At 40.0% G+C, this 27615-nt stretch overlaps 1 protein-coding gene across 1 annotated transcript; it reads left to right on the top strand.

The window, feature by feature from the left end:
- Positions 1-568: 568 nt before the first annotated feature.
- Positions 569-27030, top strand: mrpl27 (mitochondrial ribosomal protein L27). The gene is made up of 4 exons (XM_042082793.1): positions 569-700; positions 1015-1143; positions 18161-18228; positions 26153-27030. Exons 1-4 carry the CDS (start codon positions 661-663, stop codon positions 26357-26359), a joined length of 444 nt encoding a protein of 147 aa, XP_041938727.1. The 5' UTR covers positions 569-660; the 3' UTR covers positions 26360-27030.
- Positions 27031-27615: the final 585 nt, after the last annotated feature.

Raw genomic sequence — 27615 nt, 5'->3', positions numbered from 1 at the left:
ATCAATATAGAATAAAAATATGAGTGCTTTAGACCATTATTTGCCAAAGTATGCTCATGCGTTTTGTAAAATGCCTATGGAAACTCTGCATAGAACTTTTGGTTATCCAAAACGCATACTGACAATCAAATGCTTACTGCACATGAACCCCTTTGCATAATCCTGGTCTCAAATGAAAGGTAACACTTTGAGGTTTCTTGTGGAGTATTTCTATATTATTTGTATGTCAGGTGTTCTGATATAGACTGACTACACAAAAGATGGAATAATTACAAATTGGTTCAATGAGTGTGTATACGATAGACTATACATCTGTACAACTAATACTGGATAATACAACATGAATATTCAATTTCTATGGATTCTTGTGAATATTTCAGTACCCAATATGTTTCATCTACTTATTGTGCTGCAGCTACACTGCAGCCAGAGGTCAGGGTAGCGCCAAAAGCGGAGGAGGGGGGGGGGGGGGGGCATTTTGGATCAAATTTAATTGAGACATAATAAACAAAGCAATCACGGGGGCGGTCCTTGTCATTCCCAGGTGCCATGAATGCACCATTAGAATACTGGATGCATTACTACTGAGAACCAATAGGTGGCAACAAAACAATTACTGTCCAGTCTGCCAGTGACAGAAGAAGAGGAAGAAGGTCAGACATGGCTGCGCCCGTGTCCTTGTTTTCACGATTGAAAATAGGTAACAATATTAATGCCATGTTTGTTAACTATGTACTTACAACATAGTTACATAACTACGTTGTTTAGTTAACATTAGCTTAATAAAAAGCGGAAGCTAACATTCATCATTTTATTGGATAGTTATCGGTGTGTGTGAGCAACTAAAAGCACACTTACTGGCTAAATATATCATGGATGGTTGTATGCCATGGCATGTTAATTTTAGTATAAATCACTAACTTTAGTAAAGATGAGGGAAAAAACAAATGAACATGAACAAAAACCCTTACGTTGTAAATCTACTATTAAACGTTGTACTATTCATCGTTGTAGGTGGGTTACTCTCCCTTGAGCCTGTCGTTGAGGTGACCGCGCGGTTTGCGTCGAAGAAATCTGGAGGCAGTAGTAAAAACCTTGGAGGAAAGTCACCTGGACGCAGATATGGCTATAAGAAACTAGACGGTAAGGAACCTTCATTTGTAGCATGATAATTTACTACACTGCCACTAGGGCCTATTTTGTGTGCCTTCTGGTTTCTCCACCTATCTTGCACGTGCACCCAGCAATTGCAGCCGAGCCTTTCAGATGCCGACTTCAATCAGCCAAAGAGGACACTCCTCTCCTAGTTACTCTCCACTGGCTCCCTATAGTGGCCAGAATTAATTTGAAATCGCTTACTTTGGCCTAGGACACTGACTGACCCAGTGGGCATTTGATGTCAATTCAACATCAAACATTGACGTCAAAATTATGTCAAAAAACAGGTCTAGAATGAAAGTTGTATTGTCATGATGTTGATGTCGTTTTGATGCTATTCTGATATCATTCAATGTCAAGCTCTGATGTCAATTCGACATTTATTTCACATCAAGATGTCATGATGTTGATGTCGTTTTGATGCTATTCTGATATCATTCAATGTCAAGCTTTGATGTCAATTCAACATTTATTCTACATCAAGATGTCATTTCCATGTCAAGCTTTGTTGGCATTTGATGTCAATTCTACATCTATTTGATGTCAAGATGTTGATGTCGTTTTGATATCATTCAATATCAAGCTTCAATGTCAAATAAACATAAATGTGACAAACATTGATGTCAAAATTACATCAGAATTTATGGACATATTTTGATTATTTGTGCAGAATACAAGTACAAAGACAACAAAATGCAGTTTGTGTCTAACTAGAAGTGCAAAAAAGCAGAAAAGTGATATACAAAGTATAGACAGGTGGTGCATAGACAGGACAAGACAGACAGTAGTATACAGTTGGTTTATAGAAGGTGGTTTAGAGTAATATAAATTAAATATGTGCAGTGTATTAGTAGCTATCTTATAAGGGCAGAATAAATATGGCTAAATATGAACAATGTATGACAACATGTACAATGTAGTAACAAGTAATGGAATGTTGGAGAACATTGAGAGATCCAGTTGAATGGAGAGAGACAGAGAAAAGGTTTCTTTTAACAGGGTTCCTACACATTTTCTATTTCAAAATCCCATACTTTTTCCATCCTTTAAAACTCCAAAACCAAACGTTTGTCTCAGCATCCAGGAATCGTTGAGCACCTACATTTGTGCTTTAACATTGATGGTGTGCCACTTTTTAAATCCTCCAACTTCCAAATGTGTCCCATACTCTGCAACTTTCACAACTTTGCTCCTTTCATTGTGGCCATCTACTGTGGAGTTGCTAAACCAAATTCAGTGGAAGAGTACTTAACCCTTTAGGCGCCAGAGGGTTTTTTTTCCGAAACGTTCGATTTTGACATCTTCATTTCAAAAGGCTATATCTTAAAAGTGATAAGAGATAGAGACTTTCTGTAAATTAGAGAACTATTAAGGATGACCCAAAGTTTATGTAGGGATTAAATGTTTATATCTAATTTGCATATTATGACGTCATATGGTGGCGGCCATCTTGGATTATAGAATTTTCATGAAAAGTCGCATGTTTGAATGATAAAATGCACCACTTCTTTCCCCCCAAAATGTCCCTCACCTTCTGTATGCTATATTGCACAATACTGAATGCTCAGGTAAATACTAAGTAGTAAACAAACTGTAAATCATTACTAATAAATGGCAGAAACAAACCAAATGCATGTAGCGGTAGGCGCCTTTTGCTGTAGAGATTTTCCATTTACTACAAACAGTAGGCACTCTGATTCCATGTATGGGGCACATATATATTATTCAGATGACACACAAAAACATTTTTTTTTATGTAGCAGGCCTTTTGCTGTAGAGATAATGACTATCCATATCCATATCCTATCCATACAGGGCCGGCATTCCCATCATCTTGTGATAGACTATGCATGGCCTAATGGCTCTCCTGCCCCGTGTCACCACCTCTGCTCCTGTTGCGAGCAGCATGGCCAGATCTGCCTTGCGCTCGCGTCGAGTGGAGAGAATTTGCGCAGCTCGGACTAGGCCTACTGTCATTCTCATTGCGACTCCCCACACTGCCTCTAAGTTCCCCCCTAACTGTCCTATGCACTTCGACCTCGTCTAACATACCCAGTGGCATTAGACAAAGGCTCCATCACGTTACTGTCGCCGCGATTGCGGAGAGGCACACGTTCAAAAGACAGAAGCTAGCGCTATGGACATTAGGCTACCTCCAGCCTCGTTCGCCACACCACTAACACCCTGCTAACTTCCCGATGAACACTCCGAACCCGTGAAACATTATTCCCACCAGTGACATTGGTCAAACGATTCAACGTTTGTGCTTGGTGTAAGCTAAACTATGGAGTAAACTCTCACTTTGTCCAGCTGCATCATTGCAAGGCAGGGACGCATCTGAAGCCTCACTAAACGAATCACCGTCATTTTCTGAAGGCAGATATTCCCCTTCAGAATCAGGGTCCGCGAATAGAAGACCCAACACTTCATTTCGGGTAAACTTTTTTGATGCCATTAGACGATAATCTAATGCAAATACTCGCTGACGTTGACAATATCGCTCTGACAAAGTGGCTCACACGCCCACTAGCTCCGGTATTTCACACACTGATTCAATGCGCTGTAGCTAGAAAGTTTTGTTTAAAGCCTGCCCTTTTTTCGACTCGGGGATGACGTATGACATGTCTGCCATCTAGTGGAGTGGAGGTCGAACGAAATATGACACCCTATTTGACTAAATCGGCCGTTTTATTCAGTACCGCATCTTGTCGAGTAAACTCGACCGTGGCGCCTAGAGGGTTAAGTGACTTTCTCCAGGAGTTGCAGCAGTTACAGCAAGATGGCATTGTTCATGGAGGCAAAGCACTTCAACTGTCTGTGAAAGCATTCATATGTGATGCTCCTGCCAGGGCATTCTTTAAGTGCATTCTTGTTACCATTCTTGTGAGTGATGCACTATCAGAGGCACCTATGACGGAAGGTTTGTTCTTGGGGCCAAAGAGCCAGGTGCGGTTCCAAGGACTGAAGACTATTTCGTTTAGGCCAGCTCTGCTGCCACTCTGCCTCCACCGTACTGCTGCCACTCTGCCGTCACCGCACTGCTGCCACCTGTGGACAAGGAGGAGTGCGAGTTATACAACAAAATTAGTTATTAGTTGTTAGGGGCAGCACTAGTATAAAACTTCTAAAATCTCTAAAAACAATCACAAATAGGGCAGTTCATCACAGTTCAACAATTGTGGTTTGGAACTAGGCCTACTGCAACTGGATTGATAAAAAGTAATGTAGTTGCAAACATCTCACCTGGCTACTTGTATTTGGGAAGAGCAAAAGCTATCAGCCATCAGCATGATCATGTTATTTGGTTGTTGTTGTTGTAGAACAAGGAAAGGAATATCCAATGTTTCCTCTACATTTATTTAAGCATGGCGGTCCGCCACGGTTTAAATCCTATCCCTCTCAAGCCCTCTGAAGTCACATTAAATGGGATAGGATTCAGGAACTAATTAATTTAAACCTCACTGACCAGAACATGTAATGTCTCTTTCATAGCAGTAACATGACGTTGAGCAACTAGAGCAACTTTTTTAATATCCCGGGAGTGACACCCCCAAGTTTTTTTTTTTTTTTTTTTTTTCAGGGGGGCGGATGGGTAGGTGGGTGGGTGGACTAGGGGGTGGCTCAAGGACTAGAGTGCCTTAGCCTGGGTTTTCCCATGCTGCCTTACGCACCCGATTTTATTACAGTGCATGAAAATGCACTGTACTGTTCTTCCTAGGCAACTTATTATTATTATTATTATTATTATTGTTATTATTATTATTATTCCGCTTACCACTTTTTCCGTACGCAATTTCTCTTGAACAGTTTAACTTAGAAACTTCATTCAAACTTTGTAACGTAGGTCTTCAAACAGATCAGGTTGGTATGTCTTTTCAACTTTGAAACTTTTATACTTTTTAAACTATTAACCCTTAAGAACGTACCAACCCTTAAGAACGCACCAACGTTAACTATCCGTAAAAGCGTACCGTCACACTTTTGTGTTTGGAATGTTGCTACATAAGTATTCTAATTGCTGTTTATCAATGGGCTATCACTTGTTGGCTAACATAGGCTGACATTGTAGATTCTCAAAGTCAAAGATGGTCTCTCGCAAATCACTTTGCCACTACCATTTTGTTATGTCCACATTTTGCAGATCTAGTTTATATTATGATTGTGTGGTCGGGCTATACATGACAAAATCCACGGGAGTGGCAAGTATTGGGAAGACGTTTACTTACAGGAGGCTACAAATGTTGCTAGCTTCACTGCCATTTATTGCCATATTTCTGAATGTCAGTCATTACACCAAGCACAAGCAAAATTAGTGATTTTTTTTATTTTTATTAAATGATTATGTTATTCAGTGTTTAGTCAAATCTCATGGCCACTGATAAGATGAAAATCAAAATGACCGCGAAATGTACGGAATGCTGGAAACTAACATCGTTCATTCACGAGCTATGTAGCCTTGAGTAACGCACGGCTCAGGAAACATAGTTTGCTACAGTCATGATATTAAAACTCGCACAAGAAATGCGCATACATCTTTATCTTGTCCCATTATAATCACAGCTTTATTTGCGCAATAGCAGTGCATCCATCAAGTCCGTCAATGCAAAACATTACAGCGACCGGCATCTCGGAGTATATTCATTCTCAAAACAATCGTAGTATTTACACACGCTATACAATATCATAGATAATATTAGATTAGGTATGGCACATTTGAAAAGGTGTCAGCTTACTGATGAAGAGATCAGGGTGATTTTTACATCTAATGATGACTCTGACATTGAACCTGAACCTGCACCGTTGAAAAGTGACTCCTCTGATGAGTTGCCGGACAATTTGGCAGCTCTGGAGGAAGAGGCGTCGGAGGACACCGGGGATGTCAACTGGAGGGAAGGAAACTTTCGTCCGAAAAGTGTCAACTTTGCCAGGTCTCTGTCAGGGGTTAGGAAGCAACCTGACAATCCGACGGAGGTGGAGGGTTTTAAAATGTTTATCACTCCCTCCACTGTGGCTACTATTGTGGCAGAGACCAACAGCTATGCCCAGACACTGAGGGAGAAGTTAAACTGTGTTGGAAAGCTGGCAAGGTGGGTGGACACCACAATAGCTGAATTGTATCTCTTTTTGGCCGTCTTAGTTCTCATGGGTCTAGTTAAAAAGAACAACATCAGAGATTACTGGACCACAAATCCCCTGCTATCCACACCATTTTTTGCCACTGTGTTCTCACAGGACCGCTACCTCTTGCTACTTAGAGCTCTGCATTTCACTGGCATGACCTCAACTGACCCCCTCCAAACAATTCGATCTGTTTTGACCCCAATTATCTCATCTTTCAGCCAGATTTTTTTTATCCCCACCGAGACCTATGTATTGACGAGTCGATGATGAAGTGGAAAGGGCGACTATCCTTCAAACAGTACATTCCATCAAAACGACAGATTTGGCATCAAACTGTTTGTGTTGTGTGACGTAAAGACAGGATATGTTCAGAACATGATAATTTACACAGGGAAATCGACAGATATTACCATGTCTGAGGGTGTGGGGATTTCTGGGTCAGTTGTTCTCACATTGCTGGAGCCTTTTCTGGATAAAGGTCACATTCTATATGTGGATAATTGGTACACCAGCCCTGCCCTTTTTAATCATCTTTTGCAGCATACAACTGGTGCCTGTGGTACTGTTAGAGCCAACAGGAAAGGCATGCCACATTTCCCTAAAAAAATGTCTAAAGGTGATGCTGCATTTTTCAATAATGGACAAATGCTGGCTGTGAAATGGCATGATAGGCGTGATGTGCATGTTTTGTCCACTGTGCACTCCGGAGACATGGTACCAACGGGCAAAGTGGACTATGCCACAGGTCAAGGAGTGGTGAAGCCAGTCTGTGTGGTGGAATATAACAAGAAAATGGGATGTGTGGATAATTTAGATAAACGAAACACCTTTGTTGACTGTGCACGAAAGTCCTTCAAGTGGTACAAGAAGCTATTTTTTATGTGCTGGATGTGGCTGTTTTCAATAGCTATGTACTCCACCATGAATTGACCAGACAGGAGATGACATATGCTCGGTTTAGAGAGAACTTGGCACGTCAGTTGCTGGAGGAATTCCACACTGCGAGGAGGCCTTCAAGTGGTGGCCGTCCAACACTTGACAACCCAGTCCGTCTCACTGCTCGCCACTTCCCATCACTGGTGACACAGACATCTCAGCAGGGTATTCGGACAAGGAGGCGTTGCAGGGTCTGCCAGACAACAACCAGGCGTCAACAGCTGCGGAAGGCCACCAAGCACATGTGTGTCCCCTGTGATGTACCACTGTGTGTGACTCACTGCTTTGAGGAATACCACACCCTCAAGCATTTCTGAGTGTCCAGTCATGTCAGAAAAAGAGAAAAAACATACAAACAGTAGTTAATATTTCAATAATCTATTAGTTTTAAAGACAAATGACAACTTTTTGTTCCTGTTCCTGTGTGTGTGTGCGTGTGTCTGTGTGTTCATGCCTACATAAGGCACACGTGTTTGCCTCATGGGCCTTCCAATAAATGGCTTCAAAGTTCTTGAATTAATCTGACTGTTTTAGACATTCATTTTTGTCATTTACCTTGTTTCCAAAATTTTAAACTGAAACATCCTTTATCAGATATTGAAACCCCAAGGTTCAGAAAATACAATTCTCATATTGTGTGCATTGGGTTCATTCAAAACCGCTAAATTCCTTTCATGCCGCATCTGCCTGGTTTAAGATTTGTGCTAACAGAATTAGGTTTATTGAATGGATGGAATATGATAGCCTATGACGATCACTTTCTTTAATGTGTCTTCCACTTCTAAAAGTATATATCTTGACTAAGGCTACTCACAGAGTTCACTACCATCGACCAACTATCTTGCCTTCTTCCCCTCAAACACAACAAAGACCAGTATGCTAACATTATATGATGATGACATCTGTAGGCTACAACATCGATTGCTGTAAATGATAACGCTATAACGTATGAACTGATTTCTAGATTTGATACATAAACTATAAGGGTACTTACGTAAAATCCATGTGAAGGAAGGAAATGGACGACAACAAAAACTTCCTTGGAGTTAAACATCTGTCTGAGGTAAGGGCAGAGATATTCGCGTGTCCTGTTATCCTCGTGACAATTGTAACACGTTGTCAGCGCGACTTCATTTGCGTAATCAGGTGCATGCATGCAACACATGTGATCACATGATGAAAGCATGTGTGTGTGTGTGTGTGTGTGTGGTACTTTGCAATGTTCACGTGAAATAAAACAGATCAGGCCATGCTAACACTGCATAGGTTCTAGGCCACCTAATAATGACTATAGAATGTCGGTGTAGAACGCTAGTGACGCAGGCCAAAAAACTCACCCAGTGGTGTACGTTGGTTTAAATAAAACCTACGTTCTTAAGGGTTAAAGAAAAACTTTTTAAAAATCCCCATAGACTTAACATTGCCGATTATGACATCATAATACGGCCGTTAAGCAATTAGAATCCTATGGCAGGTGTTCAGGCCACCTGGATCAACTGCCAGTCTCGGGCTTTAAGCATACAAACTGGCCCTATTAAGACTACACATCCTGTTCAACTGCTTCCTCTGCCAAAAACTGTTTCAAAATAAAAGTCCTCACTACAATATTTCACTATTAAACAATTTAACCCTTTAACCCTCTAGGCGCCACTGTCGAGTTTACTCGACAAGATGCGGTACTGAATAAAACGGCCGATTTAGTCAAATAGGGTGTCATATTTCGTTCGACATCCACTCCACTAGGTGGCAAACATGTCATACGTCATCCCCGAGTCCGAAAAAGGTCATGGTTTAAACAAAACTTTTGAGCTACAGCGCACTGAATCAGTGTGTGCAATACCGGAGCTAGTGTGCGTGTGAGCCACTTAGTCAGAGCGATATTGTCAACGTTAGCGAGTATTTGCATTAGATTATCGTCTAATGGCATCAAAAAAGTTTACCTGAAATGAAGTGTTGGGTCTTCTATTCGCGGACCCTGATTCTGAAGGGGAATATCTGCCTTCAGGAAATGACGGTGATTCGTTTAGTGAGGCTTCAGATGCGTCCCTGCCTTCAATGATGCAGCTGGACAAAGTGAGAGTTTACTCCATAGTTTAGCTTACACCAAGCACAAACGTTGAATCGTTTGCCCAATGTCACTGGTGGGAATAATGTTTCACGGGTTCGGAGCGTTCATCAGGAAGTTAGCAGGGTGTTAGTGGTGTGGCGAACAAGGCTGGAGGTAGCCTAATAGCGCTAGCTTCTGTCTTTTGCCTCTCCACAATCGCGACGACAGTAACGTGGTGGAGCCTTTGTCTAATGCGACTGGGTATGTTAGACGAGGTCGAAGTGCTCATAGGAGAGTTAGGGGGGAACGTAGTGGCAGTGTGGGGAGTCGCAATGAGAATGACAGTAGGCCTAGTCCGAGCTGCGCAAATTCTCTCCACTCGGCGCGCGCGAGGCAGATCTGGCCATGCTGCTCGCATGGTGGAGGTGGTGACACGCTCTCGCCCTCTCCCCCACACACACACACACACACACACATTAGGTCATGCATAGTCTATCACAAGATGATGGGAATGCCGGCCCTGTATGGATAGGGAGTCATTATCTCTACAGCAAAAGGCCTGCTACATAAAAAAAAAAAATGTCAGCCATTTATTAGTAATGATTTACACTGTTGATTTGCTATCTATTTACCTGATCATTTAGGACATACACTATGTGTTCCTTTTTGTGTGTTCATGTCCTTGTGATGTGTGTGTCTTTGTCAGCTAAGAAAAAAAACAACAAAAAGAAAAAAAATACTAACATTGTCTCTTGTCTTGTCTCGTCATCTCAGTCCTGATCTGTGCCTTGCCGTGGCAAATGAGCTTTTGAACTAAACAGGTCTTGTCTACTTGTGTTTGTGTGTCATCTGAATAATTTATATGTGCCCCATACATGGAATCAGAGTGCCTACTGTATGTAGTAAATGGAAAATCTCTACAGCAAAAGGCCAGTCTACCGCTACATGCATTTGGTTTGTTTCGGCCATTTATTAGTAATGATTTACACAGTTTGTTCACTACTTACTATTTACCTGAGCATTCAGTATTGTGCAATATAGCATACAGAAGGTGAGGGACATTTTGGGGGGAAAGAAGTGGTGCATTTTATCATTCAAACATGCAACTTTTCATGAAAATTCTATAATCCAAGATGGCCGCCACCATATAACGTCATAATATGCAAATTAGATATAAACATTTAATCTCTACATAAACTTTGGGTCATCCTTAATATTTCTCTAATTTACAGAAAGTCTCTATCTCTTATCACTTTTAAGATATAGCCTTTTGAAATGAAGATGTCAAAATTGATTGTTTCGGAAAAAAACCTCTGGCGCCTAAAGGGTTAAACTACTGAACTTTTTAACTGTTCAGCCATTGTAACTGTTACTTGTCATCAACTATGACTCCTACCCACTGTAGCTAGTTAGCATGGTTAGCATGTTAGCATTGTTAAAATTGTTAGCGTTTTTAGCAAAACTGCTAAAAATGATTAGCTAAGTTAGCTAAGTAACATGGTTAGCATGCTAGTTAGCATTTTTAGCAAAACTGCTAAAAATGATTAGCTAAGTTAGCTAAGTAACATGGTTAGCATATTTAGCATGTTAGTTAGCATAGTTAGCATAACTACTAAAAACGATTAGCTAGGTTAGCTAAGTCACGTAATTAGCATAGTTAACATGTTATTTAGCATAATTAGCATAACTACTAAAAATGATTAGCTAGGTTAGCTAAGACACATGGTTAACTTAAACTTCCAGTCTGTCAACAACTTTTAAACTATTTACCTTCAACTTTTAAATGGTCAACTTTTAAACCATCTATTAAACTAGCTGTCTATCAACAACTTTTAAACTATCTACTGTCTATCAACAACTTTTAAACTATCTACATTCAGCTTTTAAACAGTCTACTTTTAAACTATCAACTTTTATTAAGCTATGCAACCACCATGTCTATCCTAGCATCACCGTAGTAACCATCTCTGTATTATCTGTTTTAACTATACATGATATTTTACATCACAACTTCAGCATTTTCATGCACTGGTAATTCCTTGGAATTGCATTTCTAGTTCACCCATGCTGCCTTACGCACGCGATTTTATTCACGCTGCTAGGCAGCCTGGATTCTATGGACTTCATTTTCACCTCAACGAAGGAACCAATCACAGAACAGAGGGAGGGCAGCAAGACGATGACGACACGCCGAAGCCGTTATGAGCTATGTACAGACGCTTTTGATAGACATTCGTAGCGCCCAATAAACGGCTCTGGGCATTCGTAAACCATGTTTCAAATACATGAATGTCTAATTCCCAGACCCTATCTCAATGAGGTCTGACGTTAGCCAGGCTAAGAGCGCCTATTCATGGAAGAGGCATGCGTGTTGGAAGTAGTTTCCAGCTAAAGAGACACTGAAAACATGTTTTAATCTGTATACCATTAACATTGCATAACAAATAACAAAGTAAAACATTTATTTGTAGAGTAGCAAAGACAGATGTCTTTTGATTGTAATCAGATTATGGCAATCATTTTTACAATTTTTTACAACTTAACTCTATGTCCTCACTTGTCCATCCTTGCAAATGGGTTCGACGCTGGGTATAGAACGTGCTGGCAGCGACAGATAACATGTAAATGCGCCATAGCAGTGACGGGACGCACACACCATACAATCGGCCTGACATTTTGAGTGAACTTAAATTAACTACCTAGCAACGATTCCAACACCCACAAGTTAAGGATGTCTTCAGAGAGTTACACTTGATAAGCATGATGGTAGTAATTTCGGCGCATCAACAATTGAAATGGAGGGGCAGCGTGACTATTTCGGTAAAGGCTACAATCTTTGATGGGTGTAATCTCAAAAGAAAGTTCACTTTCTCCATCATCGAACTCTTGAATACAGTGATGGTACAAACCAATATCTGTAATGCAGTGGGTAAATTAACGTTATGTTAGCAGTAGTTTTTACGTTTTATGCAAAAAATATATGGTTTATGTAACAAACCCTTCAAATTTGAGAGAGACTGAACAAAAATATGAGTTTATTGTATAGTTTTTGATGGGTAATTCAGAGGAACCCATGTAAAAAAAAAACCCTGAAAAACTGATGCATTTAGTTCAAATTAACTGTGCTAAAAAAGTCAAGTGAATGGGTGTCCAACTCTTGAAATAGCATGCATCTACTTCCATGCAATCCCCGCCCCACCCCCACCTCCATCTTTTTCCCACGCTTAACGGTAGTGTTATATGTAGATAAATTACAATACTTACAGTATTTGAAGTAGCTGCACAACCATGCTAAATAGTATAGTTTTGGCACACGGTACACAAAGACACTTCTGCCATCATACTGTAATGTAAACTATACTCGTAGACATGCTAATTACCAACCATTTCGTTCGAAAATTCTAAAACAACGTTTTTTATGTCTTTACCTGGTGAGTGAACTCTATTGCGAGCTTGGACGTGGCACACATTTGGAATATTCCAGAATGCACTCAGTGTTCTTAGGGCAGCAGTCCTCACAACACACCACCTGCAAACAGAGGGAACAGAGGGAGACTAAGATTAATACGTTGCAAAACACACAAAACATGAAAAGACCATCACTGAAGCACTACTACACTCACATGCATCTTAACACATGCCTCAGAGCAAGTCAGGTACATCAAACAAGGGGCAAATAAGGGCTATGAAATGAAGAACATGTAGCCTAACACTAACGTTACCCTTCACAAAGTAAAGATCCCTTTACTTGTAGGCATGATATTGAGGTGCCACCCACCCATCACACTTGCCCCATTCACATCCATTAAATGACAGGTCTGTTAATGAACATGGCTATATTAAACTGCAGTTCCTTAAATCAGTGGGTAGATAACTACTGGAAAAGTTAACATTAACAGCTAACATCGCTAGCGTTAGCTCACTAGCTAATTCTAAACATGACTAACGGCTTTGATTAACATTCCATTTTGAAAACAATATATTTCGAATAAATTCACGTTTTCAATTGGCATACAAAAGTACTGTAATTCTTACCTGGGATATGATGACGGCAGAGTTTGTACAGCTTACACATTCAGTCAGAGGCATGACAGAAAAGTGACGGTTGAAGTCACTGGTGACTGCAGTTGAAAAGGCGCAAACTCAGCAAAGATTCTAGAGTGCTACGCGAATTTGAATTTGATCAGGGGTGGGGGATGGGAATTGCTGTGTGTGCGCATGCGCTTATCAAGTAGTGATAAGCATCCGTTAAAAACAATCGTGAAAATTATTACTGTTGGCATTTTAGTCTGTTATATTACCAGACTGATTGGTAGAAGTGTCAAAACAATAATAACATTAGCCTAGTGGGCTATTATTACTACTATTATGATTATTATTAACATTATTGGTTCTCATATGGTGGTCAATTCAATGACGTCAATTCCATATCATTTTGACGCCCTTTTTCTTGATATCAAATCAACGTTGATTTAACATCAATCATATTGACCCAAGTTTTATAGACCAGTGACTACATGTTAGATTGATCCCTTGTTGGACCTCTTTATAACCACAAGCAAGCCATAGCTTGTAATGCTTAAATAGTATGAAATTATAGATGCTCAACATGATGGTCAAAACCTTGACTAATTCTTGACATCAAATTGACATCACGGTGCCCGCTGGGGAATCCTGCTATCTTAATTCAATGATCAAGATACATCCCCAACCCTGTGGTTTAATGAGCGTCTGTAGTGTCCACCAGCCACAAACGCTACTGTAGCTGAAATTCAAGTCTGTTAGTGTTATAGATTTTTTTCAAGAGTGGTCTACAGGCTGATGGGGACGAGACCGCATGTTGAGTCTGAGTCGAGACGTCCAGACTTTTAAATGCAGCCGAGACCGAGTCAAGACCAAGTTTTTGAAGAGGCAAGACCGAGTCGAGAACGAGGGCCAGATGTACTAACGTTTTTGCGCCCATTTCAGGCGTATTTGTTTTGCAATGTGCATGTAAAATCATTGCGAGGTATGTACACACAGGCCGCAATGATGTAAAAGCGCAAACTGCCTGTCGCGGGAGCTGAAAGTGGCAGATTGCGATTGTCATGTCATGCATTCATGGGAGGATCCAGGGGAAAGTGGGAATTTAGCGTAAAAAGATGGGAGGGGAAGCAAAGATCCTTGATTACCACTTTAACCCTCTCTGGGGTAAGAGTAAAGAGCGCCTAGTTATGTTTTCCGCAGTATACTGCTCCTGAAAGCGCACGTCTATTCTGCGCCTAAATACTTCCGCCTTGTAAAAGCAGGTGTTAATCCAAAGTGCAGTTCAATGCGTCAAGAAGAGAACCTTTCAAAGACAACAGAATCGCTATTTAGAACACCAGTTTTTGTGGTGAAAGTATTTGTACTACCAAAAGCATCCTTAACTTTTGTTGGCCTTTCGAATGTCTTACTTTCACTTTCACGTCATTCACTTAAACTTTCCTACTTGCTAGATTTGACCAATCTTCCATAGCCTACGTGCACAAGTAGTTTGAGTAGAACTACTGATCTTCATTATCTCCCTGCTTGTTTACATCTTATCATGTATGGTATTATTTCATGATCGCTAAACGTTTGATTCTTTTTAATGTTGTCAGTTAACTTCATTCAACTGCGCTTGTATGTAGGCGCTGCCATTCAGTTGTGGACGTTCATAAATTGCGTTTATGGGCGGAGAAAGGCAGAGAAAGGCGCAGTTTACACTAAGAATTGAACGATTGATAAATACGACGGAAACTTGGGTCTGACAGCGTTCGCAATCTCCAGTGTGTCCATGGCGTTGATAACGCTACGTTCGCAAATGTACGTACATCTGGCCCCAAGTCTTTAAGGAGTGGAGACCGCATCGAGACCGACAAAAAAAAAACTTACTTACATTTAACATCACCCAAGTATTATATGGGTGGTTGACCTATTTGGTTGAATTTTTTTTTTTTTTTTTTTTTTTTTTTAAATCTCAAATGTAAGTCATGGAACTCCATTGGGTTATATTCTACAAACTCTAATATTTCCAAATATATATGTGGTCTTGTAGATTTTGTCCTGAAATGTAGCCTACATTTATTCACTAGTTTACTGTCTAAACTAAAACTAGTCTACTGTCTAGACTAAAATTGTCATATGGTGTACGTGAATGTTATTGTGTATTAAATTAAAAAAGAGTATGATGTGATGATGTAAGCACCATCAGGTGCCCCTTTCCCATGACTGCTCTCTGAGTAGTTCCAGGTGACCCGCTTGAACCCCCACGTGTAGGAAATACTGCTTATGATGTAGCAGTTCGCCCTGTTGCGATATTGGTTGGCTGGCCCATCACTCAGAAAATGTACTGTATCGATGGCATGGACATTTCTTCTTCGGAAATCTAAAACTGGCTTTATGTGTGCCCACACTGCACGTTCATCGTGACTTAAGGACTTGGGAGATTGTGGCATAGCACTGTGAGCCACTAACTGAGTAGGCAACTGGAAAGGAAACATTTGAGTGATAAAATGCTGTAGTTTAACATGGATTCAGCTTCAAAATGGGATAGTAGGGAAGTAGGGATTCACCAAATTGAGCTGGTGTATAGATATTAAATGTGTGAATAATATAGTATCAAAATGTGTTAAAAGCACAAAATATTCAATAAACTTAACTAATACCTATAAAATATGTATCTAAGAGCATAATTTATGTATTTAAATGCAGTTCATATCATATAGTGTGACCAAAATAATCATATGGTGTGACAAGAAAACCCTGTCACACCTTATGATGATGTCACACCATGAGGTTTCATGTACTTGACATTAAGCAATGTGCTTTTATGCTAACATCCTAAAACCATGCTAACTACAATATGACAACATAGTTTTAAAGGTCATATTAACTGAAAATTATTTTCATTTGGGAATTTTTGTGTAAAATGCGTCACACCAAAAGACAGTGCAAAAGGGAACTGAAGCAGAAGTGCCGGATGTACTTTTTAAAACATGAAGAGAGAAAACTCACCTTGAAACTTTCAGTGTCCTTCTGAGGTGGTGTCATACCTGTCAACACTCCCGTTTTTCCCCGGTTCTCCTGTATTTCAAGGTCATCTCCTGGAAAACTCCCATAATTTGCATGGCCATCAAACTTCATTTTAAAATCATTGATCCATGCCTTTTTTCTATTAGTCTGACATCTCCCAGGTTGCCAGATTGTGTATGAAATACACCCTACACATACACGATCACTTAGTTTCAATTTCAATCGTTTTGTCATAGGCTATAAACCTGGCAACCCAAAACCCAAATAAGGATGTGGATGCCGACTGTGCAGCCTGAGTCTCATTGTAAGCAAGCGGGCTGGTTGAATGGCCTACTTTAGAACTAGCTGTTGTGAAATTGTTGGGAATTTAATTGATTAACACATCACAAACTGTAATTGAGTGTTGTTGATACACTGAACTTGTGTCCTCGAAACCAAATCTGACAGCAAGCAGCTTTGGAGTTTTGGAAGTAGGCTGCAGGCAGGCAGCTGGTGGATACATAACTGGCATGCGTAAGGTAATGATAAGGTAAAATGCAGTGTTGAAACACGTGTATGAAACGTATTAAATATGCAAACACTGATCCGGTATAAACACTGCCCCCCCCCCCCCCCCAAAAAAAAAAAAAAAAAAATCCCATTTTTGAAAAGCTAAATGGTGACAGGTATGGGTGGTGTTCTGGACCCCCACTCCCCGAACGGTGCCAGTTTCAAAATAGGAATATGGCGTCACACCATATGATATACATTTTTGGGACAAAATGTTTTAGTTAATGGTGGCTTCAAAATATTATGCCTGAACTTTTAGTCAAGCAGACTCATAAGTAGACATCTGGGCTATCAATATATGATTGAATAAACAGAAAATTAATTAAGTTTTTATTCAAAATAAAAATGTGTTAAATGTGCTTGGGACAGTCACGCCATATGAGCTTTTTCTGGTTTGGCTGAAAATTGTGAAATAATGGAAGATTAATCCAATGAATGCTCTGTATGTTCATATAAAACAGCATGAACAATATCAACACAGTTTTTGACATATTTTTCTATAATTTACTTATCTTTGACACATTGGACCAAAAAAAGGCCATGTCATGTCAACCACCCATATTCAACAATCTGTTTACAACCTCCCGATTGAAACGTTTCAAACTAAAAAGAGGTTTCAAAATAAAAGCCCTCCGAAACGGAATAGGAAAAGGTAAAAAAAGTAAACATAAGGAATGCATTAATAGTATTTTTTCTTTTTTAAAAATCGAATCGAATTAAGACTTTAATATCGAAAATTAGATCGAATTGAGGATTTTGAGAATTGTGACACCCCTACCTAAAAGACTGCCAGATGTCTGATTTTAAGTTTCTTGGTTCTGAATGTAGGCTACCTTTCTTTACAAAGGCACTAGCAACTGAAGTAGTTTAGTGCCCTCTTCCTCTGTCATGCTTTCGTTTTTGAGTTTTGACAACGGAGCAGCAGAAACAAATTAAACCCATGTAAATGACAATAGGCTAGGCCTGCCATCTGTCAGTTATGCTTAAACTCCGTTATTTTAATGCTGCCTAACTGAACATTCAGCTGAACTATAGTTCTGGACACTACTTTAATAATTTCCATATTTTTATTTACGCACATATTTAATTTGTAGGACTGCAGTGAATCATCTGTTTGCCCCGCACCCATGAACGCACCACTCTCACCCTGCCCGCTCCCGCAAAGAGCTTTAAAAACTTGTTCGCACTCTTGTGCATCGCGACCCACTGACTCATCATGTTGAAAAAGACCCTGGATTCAAATTAGTCTGGAATTACACTTTAATAATATATATAATATGATAATATTAATGAATTAACCTTTTTCATTTTTAGGTAATTTTGTACATGCCGGGAATATTGTTGCAACACAGAGGTTGATGCGCTGGCATCCTGGAGGTCATGTAAGTATTTTTGGTTTTCTTCATATATTTAATGCAAATATTAATGTGGGTATTGTCTTTAAGGAACACGCCAACATTTTGAGAAATTAAATTAATCACAATTAAGATGATCACCTTCTCGTCTCTGTGCGAGCAGTAACTCAGTCTGACGCTCCCACCGTTAGCCTAGCTTAGCATAGTTCATTGAGGTAGGCAGAACCGACTAGCCTATGGGCCTTATTATGACAGTCTATAGCGCATGGTCACTAGCCAAAAGCTTATTCAAATTTAGTAGGATATCCAGTCCACATCAGGAGTGTTTTCGTGATCAAACGTTGGGCGGATGGCACAACAAGGCGTTCCTAGGTTTTTTAATCAGTCATGGGTGTGTTTGGGGTGTAACATCATTTAAACCAATGAGAATGACCTCTGTCATTCCCTTTAACAGCGCAAAGCGTGACGTCAAAGAATGCATCGATATTTTGACAGTCAGCGGCGCATTTGAAGGAGTCTGCTTGCGAGACCGTATGGAACAGTCATTCCACTAAATCATTCGTTACTAAAACCTAGCATAGTATAGCTTTCACGCATTTGCACTCCTCTATTATTGGAACTCATTGGCAAAGTGAAACTAACTTCACTGTGGTGTCAGTCAAAGACAAAACAGTTATACACAGTAGAGCCCAAAGCCGCCGCCATGTGCCACCATTTGCGCCATTTAGAGTTTCAGCCGCAGCCAGCCAATCATTTTGTAAGCCAAATTAAGCCGCCATCTGATGAACTTTGGCTGAGCCAGTTAGAACTATTTGCATCAAATTATAATTCTATCACATACCGGTACGTAGAGACATACACACATGACAAATAAATGATAAGCGACATCTATTTCCCACTGGATTCACCACAGCACAGTCTTGTTCTCGTTGCTACGATACACAGGTATTCTACAGTTATAAATTATGAATTCAGGTAACGCACTGACAACGCTGCATGAATGGGGTCTGAAATGCACAGAGCCCAAGTTGAAACTGCAAGGCAACGGAAAAAAATTATCCTGAGGAACACAAAAAGGTATTGCGAGGCAACACAAAAGTATTGCGAGGGAATGCAAAAGTATTTCATGGGAACGCAAAACTATTGCGAGGGAACGCAATAGTGCGGTCTAAAAATATTTACCAACGTGACCTTCCCGGGCTCCGTAGATTAGCAACCACAAAAGAAAAAAAAAATATTGTTATTATTAGGCTATTATGACTGGCCTGCCGCCACTGTTAAAAAAAATCTAGATGAAACACTGGAACACGGTCATCTCATTTAAATGGTAGAAATGTCAAATGTAACAAGAGATAGATAGATAGATAGATAGATAGATAGATAGATAGATAGATAGATAGATAGATAGATAGATAGATAGATAGATACTTTATTGATCCCCAAGGGGAAATTAGTGTGTGCTTCACCTCACTGTGTGTTCACTGTGTGCTGTTTGTGTTTCACTAATTCACCGATTGGGTTAAATGCACCAAATTCCCCTCACGGAATCAAAAAAGTATATATACTTATACGCGACTGATTACACATTACAAATTCACCTGAACAGTGTTTGAATCCTGTTTGAACTCACTGGAAATCTTGGACCTAGCAGTTACTGCGCAAAGCACAGATTCCATTAGGTCTAATACCACCAACAACCGGCTAATGATGTTGTTATGCATGTACAAAATACAACATTTGAACACCCATATTGCTGCTGTTGTACTTCATTGTATCTACAGCTGTTAATGTGATTACTATTTCAAGCCGCATTTTTCCGGCCCCTCAGTTGTGATACTTTTCATGAACTGGCCCCCATTGCAAACTAATTGAATAGCCCTGGGGCCCATTGCACAAAACTAGGATAAGGGATTAAGCCGGGATATCTTGGTTATCCTGGCTCAATTTATCCGTGATCCAGTTGCACAAAAGCAGGATAGGGGGCAGTAGGATATGTTATGGTATAAGTTACCATGGAGATTTATTCTGTGGAGCTAGCCTGCTCCAGACCAGGCTAAGTTCCAGGATCTATTTAATCTCATCCCTTAGTCAGCAGTCACCACAAACGGAAACCAATAGTTATTCTACTGCCCACTACACATTGTTATCACATATAACTAGACCCACTGTCATTATAAACGTTTGTGATTATTAATTTCATCATTTTGGATAAATGATGATTTTAGATGATGTTGATCATTAGATAATTTAGTTTCCCATAGGCTGTAAGGCTATATATAAAATGACAGAATATTAGGGACACAGAGGGAAAAAAAAATCCAAATTCCTCTGCCACTGCAGGACATATCTAACTGAAATTCACAGCATGCATCTCTACCACTGCAGGACATAAATTTAAAGCATGCATATTAACTGATTTAACACATAGGTCCCCCACCAGCCGACCACTGTCGTCATCAGGGAAGATTGCTTTGCTTTATCACTGTGGCGATGTTGCCTTTCTTTTTAATTATGTCTTTTACATACTGGCCATTTCCGACCTGTCGTGCGACAATGTGACGTCACGGAAGTGCCGTAACCATTTTGCGGGTGGTGGTCATGACACTAGTTGCAATATTCTCCTAAACAGAGGTGTTGCTGTTGTGAAAAGGCTATCGCCTACTTTACACTGTAGAAGAAGCAATGAAGACGCTCTAGTTGCCATGGTGAATCTGTGATCGGTGGCAGGGTCTATTTGAGGGAGCCGTGATCGCGCGCACTTATCCAGGATAGGTTTCACCTGGCTTGATGAATCCGTGTCTGCTCATCCTGGCTTGGTCTTTTTGCAACCAATTTTAAGCCTGGACACTCTCTTGTTTTGGATTCATTGAGCTCAGCTCAGTCACTTATCTTGGATGTCTTGATCCTACTTTTGTGCAACGGGCCCCTGGTGTAAGCCATGCATTGCTTGGAAATATTGAGATCTAGTAAATCAATATAACAGACATCTATACATGAAGTGGCAGCTTCAGCCTTTAGTAGCCATGAAAAGTTACTCGGCTGCAGCAGCCATTTAGGTTTTGGCTGAGCCGGCTAGCCAGCCAATAACTTCATCAGCCAGCCATTATTCTCAAAACAAATGGCTTCGGGGTCTAATACACAGTAAGTTACTTTCACTATTGACTGACAATGGGTTACCATCGAAAACATAGGCTGGAAAAAGCTACACTTACCCTGATCTTGTTCAAATGACAGAATAAAATAATGTTTATCCCGAGGAGTTGCTTATATCTCATGACAGTGCGTCTTCAGCATATGACTGTTGACAATGCGCTCTTAAAATAACATATAAACAACTCGCCATAGACTTCTGACCAGGTTTCTCTTGGTCAGTGGCGGAATGTGTTTTAGGTAGTGTACAATAGTGAGTTTTAGACAATGCACTGGGCCACTTTATAGGTTGTTAATTGTTTAAAAAATAGACATGTTTTACGCCATGCCTGACCAACCTGTTGGCTTCTGGAAATAGACCCTAGGTTGTTTTTGCTCTGGAACATTCATCAAAAAGCATATGCAATGTTGTTGTTGTTGTTGTTGTCTTCAGCCATCAAACATTTCATAAGTCATACAATCCTCAACAGCAGGGTAGGAATTTCACGGCGGCCACGACGGCCATGGCCGTCGTAGCCCCTTGCGTTGGTCGTGAGGCCCCTTTGAAAATCAGAGGTTTACAGGCCACGGTGGCCTTGGTGCCCCCTTCTTTCAATATTCTGCTTTGCGTCGTACTAATAGCAATTTTATTTAGCCTGTGGCCTGTGAAAATAATCTTAGCATTCACAACGCAAATGTATTTAGTCTTTTACGCAGTGGAGAAAGTGACAGCGCAAGAAAGAAATTGCGTCCAAATTCACCCATTCTCAGTTGAACTACTCGCGAAGTAGCCTATTCATCACACAGACATCACAAGTATCACATGAAAGAGCGTTTTCTCAGATTTTAAACGATGTTAGCCGATAATTGCTGTGTTGAACGGTTCGCGAGAAAAGTAAATAATATAATTCAATTTAATCATACATTCTACTGAAGGTTTTGCGTCCCATGATCTCCCTACCCATTCATCTCGGTGGAATACTTTACGAACCCTTCTTTTAACACATGACAAACCATATATCAGAATAAACAGGAGACCTTACCGAACACAAAGGTGTAAAGCAGTCCCCTGTACAGTTAGCCGTTCCAGAGTAATCCAGTTTTGAATTTGCAGTAAAGTTCGACATACATGGATGTCTCCAAATTTGGGCTTTAAGTTTTACAATGTGTTTAAATTGTTCCACATGATTTCATAACGGGCCAAATACAAAATAAATGTTACAAATATCACCTAGATATTGGTAAATCAGAGTACAGCTGACTAAGAATTTGTGAAAGTAGCCTTAATGATCACAAAATGCTAAGCATGCATCTAGGCTATTTGAGTTTCTTAAATTGTGATTAAATTGTTCAATACATGATTTCATAACAGGCCAAATATAAAATAAATGTTCTATATAGCCTAGATATTCAGATGATTTACAGCTCTGTGTAATATGTCATGTTTTCATTTCATGTATTTGTAATGTTTCATACAGTGATGCAGGTCTACTGCAGTGAATAGGCTAAACTTTGATCATTTTTATAGCCTACTACTGTATAGTTAACTTTGGCCTTGGTGCCCTGACATGTGGCCTTTGTTTCCCCCACCAAATATGCCCAGCTGAAGGCCAAGTGGCCTTGCCCCCAGAATGGTGAAATTCCAAGCCTGCTCAACAGAATATGAATTGCCTTAAACAGGGTGCGATTTGTGTAAAAACCAGAGGGGGGGGGGGGGGGGGGTGATTTTGAATAAGTTTGTACCCCCCCCCCCCCCCCACACCCAAAAAAAAAAAAAAATGAACGAACGATTCAGCCTAGTAATGTCATGGCTAATTAATACCCTATATTATTTTTGCCACCTTTGTAACATTTTAGTTTTAGTTTTCCGTGGTGTATGACTTTAAACAGCGAGTGTGCTTGGTATGATGATCAGCTCCTCTAATGCAGGGTAGGACTACGTTTTGACAAGCATACAAATTCACCTTCTGAAATGACTCCTCTACTTTTGCTGCCTCCATCCTTTCTGTATTTGTTGTGTAAAAAAACGTTGTATATGATGGCACTGAAGTCTTAAGTTAGTGAATTGGCTAACAGTGTTAGTTGGTAACCAAATAGCCTACACATTGCGCTACACGCTGCGTAGGCTACGTGCATTCTCTCTCCTGCTGATTTGCGTTCAGTAGCCAAGTACGTAATATTGCAAAAGTTGAAAAATAAATGTGTTTATTGTAGCCTACAGAAAATAAATAGTCTATCATACTGTCAGTTAATTCCCTACAGTGCAGTAGAAGTTTTATGAAAATAATTTACGAACCAGAACATAAATACCATGAAGCTTCTATTTCTTGCAGCTGTTAAAGGGACACCAGGCAACGTTTTCGTGTTGATTAATCATCTTCGTAAGTTGGTATATAGTTAAATGACTCATTACAGGGCGAATAAAGACTCAATCGCCCACCCCTACTGCCTGTAAGAAGAATATCCCACTTGCAAGTTCGGTGTATCCTACCCGTCGACAGAAGCAGGATCAGTTTACATCCTGCATACAGCACAGAGGCAGGCTAACGAAACTCTAGCGATTGTTGCAAACGTGTGTATAATGGCAGAGCCAGTAAAGAAGCAGCGAAAACCCTTGACGGAAGATGCAAAGAAAAGGAAAAAAGCTTCAGACCAAGCGAGGGCGAGTTTCGTAGAGGAAAAAGCATCAAGCTTGCCTGGTGTCCCTTTAAAACACCCGCCACCAACATTCGTTTTTGCAGTACAGATGATTTCTAAAAGTTATTTGTCTACTAGGCCTAGCCTACTGGCTGATTTATCAAACGAGTGCTTTCTCGTTTGTCCTCCGCAAACTACAGGTGTTTCGGTAGAGAGCCATTGAATAAGCGATGCCAAGCAATTTCTGTAACACTTTTTGTGACATTCAGCAAATATCTCCTCATTTAATGTAAGTTCCTTCGGACAATAGGCCTACGTTCTACTCTACGTGCAGTTGTCCTCCATCTCAGTTGCATCAGTTTTCTAATTTTGAAGGTTCTAAAACATTATTATGCTTCACTGAATCCTTCTCATTTTCTTTAATGTGTCCAGCTAACTTTTCCATTGAAACTAGCCATTTATGATGGATTACACACTCGACATTCTGAAATGTCCTGCACAATCAAGGCCAAATTAAGTTATCACGCAGCCACTGTGTCAGCAGCATGAGTGCTGAAGGTGACTGTGCGTTTCTGATGTCAGATTATTATGTAGGCTAGCCTACTAGACTGTTCTCACGTTGCAGCGCTTTACTTATATGAAGTAGCATTAATCAATATGAGGGGCAGAGGTGGATAAATGTTGTCCCCACCGGGGATAAAAAATAATTTAGCAGAGGTACAGGCGCGCGGGAACCTATTTTTGACCAGGGGTGCTGAATAACAAAAATAATGGATGTCCGACGATTTCTTCCCTCCATGTTTCGGACATGTTTCGGATTTTGACTGCTAAATACATCATTTTAGTGCGGTGTGCGGGTGATAGAGAGAAGTTTTAGGGATCAATAAAGTATATCTATCCATCTATCTATCTATTTACGTCCTGGGCAGCCACAAATTCCAATGTTCCGCGACAGCACTCCGACTCCACTGCACCCACCCTAACCCCACAGAAGCGCACTTGACATCATTAGCCTATTTCAGTATAGCTAAGGAAAATTACTTTTCAGATCGTCAAAACCACACCAGAGATGTTTGGCTTTAAATATAGGCTAATAATCAGGCTGCAATGATCTCGCAAATAATTCCTGAATAGCCTAAAGTGTGTCGTCTCCACAGCAAGAATGTGTCCTAATAATTTCTATCTGCGACTAGTGAAATGATTTCACTAGCTATAATTTATTAATTTGGCAAAACTGTACAACACAATTAAAGTTTCTTTCAGCTTATCCATGCTTTTTTGAACGTGTAAATCGCATAGAATATGTAGGCCTATATCAATCGTAGGCCTACACACTTGATCGCTATCACCAGAGCCCGTTTACAGATTAGACATTCTCTGGCTATCACATAGCTGAAACCACGCTACGGTTCTTACAGTAACTGACTCACGTTCACGTTGATCTCTATAACTGTTAATTTTTAGTAGCCTATATTCCAACCAATCCATAACCCTTTTTTGCTATTTGACTCATCATTTCACATACACAAGTATAAATAATGATAGACAGCGAATTAGTAATTATTTGAAAATATAGGCTATATAACAAATTTTAAAAATCTATCTCCTGCCAGCAGGGGGTGCTGCAGCACCCCCCTTCCCGCGCCCTTGCAGAGGTAGGGATAGGAAAACCAGAGGGGGGGAAATCCTCACCATCCCCCCCTACAAATCGCACCCTGGCCTTAAAGGTGCCATGTGTAAGAATAGAGGTAAAAATATCCAAAAAAATTAGCTACACGCATCAAAAGAATGAGAAGAAATAAGGGTGATGATTAAAAAAATGACACGGTATAGTGCTGCAGAGATATCAACCTGAATTAGCATGCTAAATTACTAGCCACAGCCCGACAGATGTCATAATACCAGTTTCGGCCATGGAATGTGGAGTATGAATTGATTTTTTGGCGGACATTAAACATGACACCTTTAAGACAGTTTAACAGATGTAACTATGTTGTTGAATACCTGCTTGTAATGTGTCCTTTATATGGTACCTTTTCATTTGGTGACTAAACCAAATTTGACATCTGAGAAGAAACTGGCACATATTTTACATCATCATCAAAATAATAAAAATCATGCTATATGTGTTGTTGATGTGTGTTCGATGCCTTGTCACAGGGTAAATACTGACATTTGTCCACAGGTTGGAATTGGGAAAAACAACACCTTGTATGCTTTGGAGGATGGCGTTGTTAGGTTCACCAAGGAGGTGTACGTTCCTCTGCCTCACAGTGCTGAGACCAAAGACATGATCTCAAAGCTGCCGAAAGGAGCTGTGCTGTATAAGACCTTTATCAGTGTGATTCCGAAAAAGCAGGACGTTACTTTTAAACTGGTCAGTATGTTGTGAAGGTGAGCTCCAACCTTGGAACAGGTGTAGACCTCACATGGATCTTAAGAACACCTGAAGCATAACAAAACATGTCATTTGAAACTGAAAGATTTAAAGGCTATAGCCAGTCAAAAAAATAGTCTCTCAATTTTTATGATTTAAGATTGTACATTTGTAAATTTGCTGTGCTCTGCTTGGGAAAACAATCACTTAGATAAGTAAGGGAGATTAACCCTAATGTTAAAATCGGATCTTTGTGTTCAATAAAGTCTGTTCTGCCAATCTTGTGAGGCACCCTTAAGCAAAACTCATAGACTTTGTGTTCGAATATCCAACATGTTCTGTGAGTACATTTTTAAATGAGCACATTTTTTTTAGATGGTTGAATATGGCTGGGGAGCAGATTTATACCGGGGTACTGTATCAATTAACATGGTATCAGTAAGGTAAAGTTAAAATAAATGCATTCTGTGTTGTATTTCTTCACTGTTATGCAGCACATCTTCTACAAACTGTAAGTACTGTATGTAGTGGAAGAAACTGGCAACTGCTTTATACCTGGCTTACTGTCTTACATTTCTTTACATTTCTTTAATGCAGCTATTGTGGAAGGATTGCAATATAATATATCATAAATGAGAAGATCTTAATGGAATCTACATAAATAAACTCTGCTACCATGACTTTAACATTGTATCCTTTTGTGAATGGCATTTCATTGGTTACTTGATCTTGTTTTAAAACCCAATCATGAAATGGTTCATGAGATGATTCTTCATAGTTTCAACACAGTAAGTGCCTTTTACTAGCTTTTGTCTCAAAGTAAACTATGCAGGTCTCACAAAATGTAAAATCCTATGGAACAAATGACCGACAGAATGCTTAGCCGTGTTAGAAGGAAAAAACGAAATATGATTAGAGTAGGGGTGCACAATTAATCGAATTTTAATCACGATCACGATTTTGGCTTCCCACGATCAAATTTGCGTGATCGAGCGATATTAAAAATGCGTGCTCTACCCATAGAACCAACCTGGCAACCCATAGAACGCTCCGCTACAAAACAAATCAAGCGCTCCTTAAACCTGTCTGACCATGTGCCTACATGCAACCTACCAATGACAGTTGTTCCCTGCACTGCTCAGCCTGGATGCACTGTGGACTAGTAGCATTAAGTTAACTATTAGTAAGCTAGTTAGACTATACAAAAAAACGATCAAAGATCAAAAAGTACAGTACGCTGTGTTTGGAAAATACGGTCCCGCTGGATTTTC

Source organism: Alosa sapidissima, chromosome 24, assembly GCF_018492685.1.
Source record: "Alosa sapidissima isolate fAloSap1 chromosome 24, fAloSap1.pri, whole genome shotgun sequence".
NCBI lineage: Eukaryota > Metazoa > Chordata > Actinopteri > Clupeiformes > Clupeidae > Alosa > Alosa sapidissima.
This window is presented reverse-complemented; position numbering and strand designations above follow the sequence as displayed.

Coding starts and splice junctions, on each gene's coding strand:
- mrpl27 (XM_042082793.1), top strand. CDS start 661: ATGGCTGCGCCCGTGTCCTTGTTTTCACGATTGAAAATAG. Junction 701..1,014: donor GTTTTCACGATTGAAAATAG/GTAACAATATTA, acceptor TCATCGTTGTAG/GTGGGTTACTCTCCCTTGAG. Junction 1,144..18,160: donor TGGCTATAAGAAACTAGACG/GTAAGGAACCTT, acceptor TTTCATTTTTAG/GTAATTTTGTACATGCCGGG.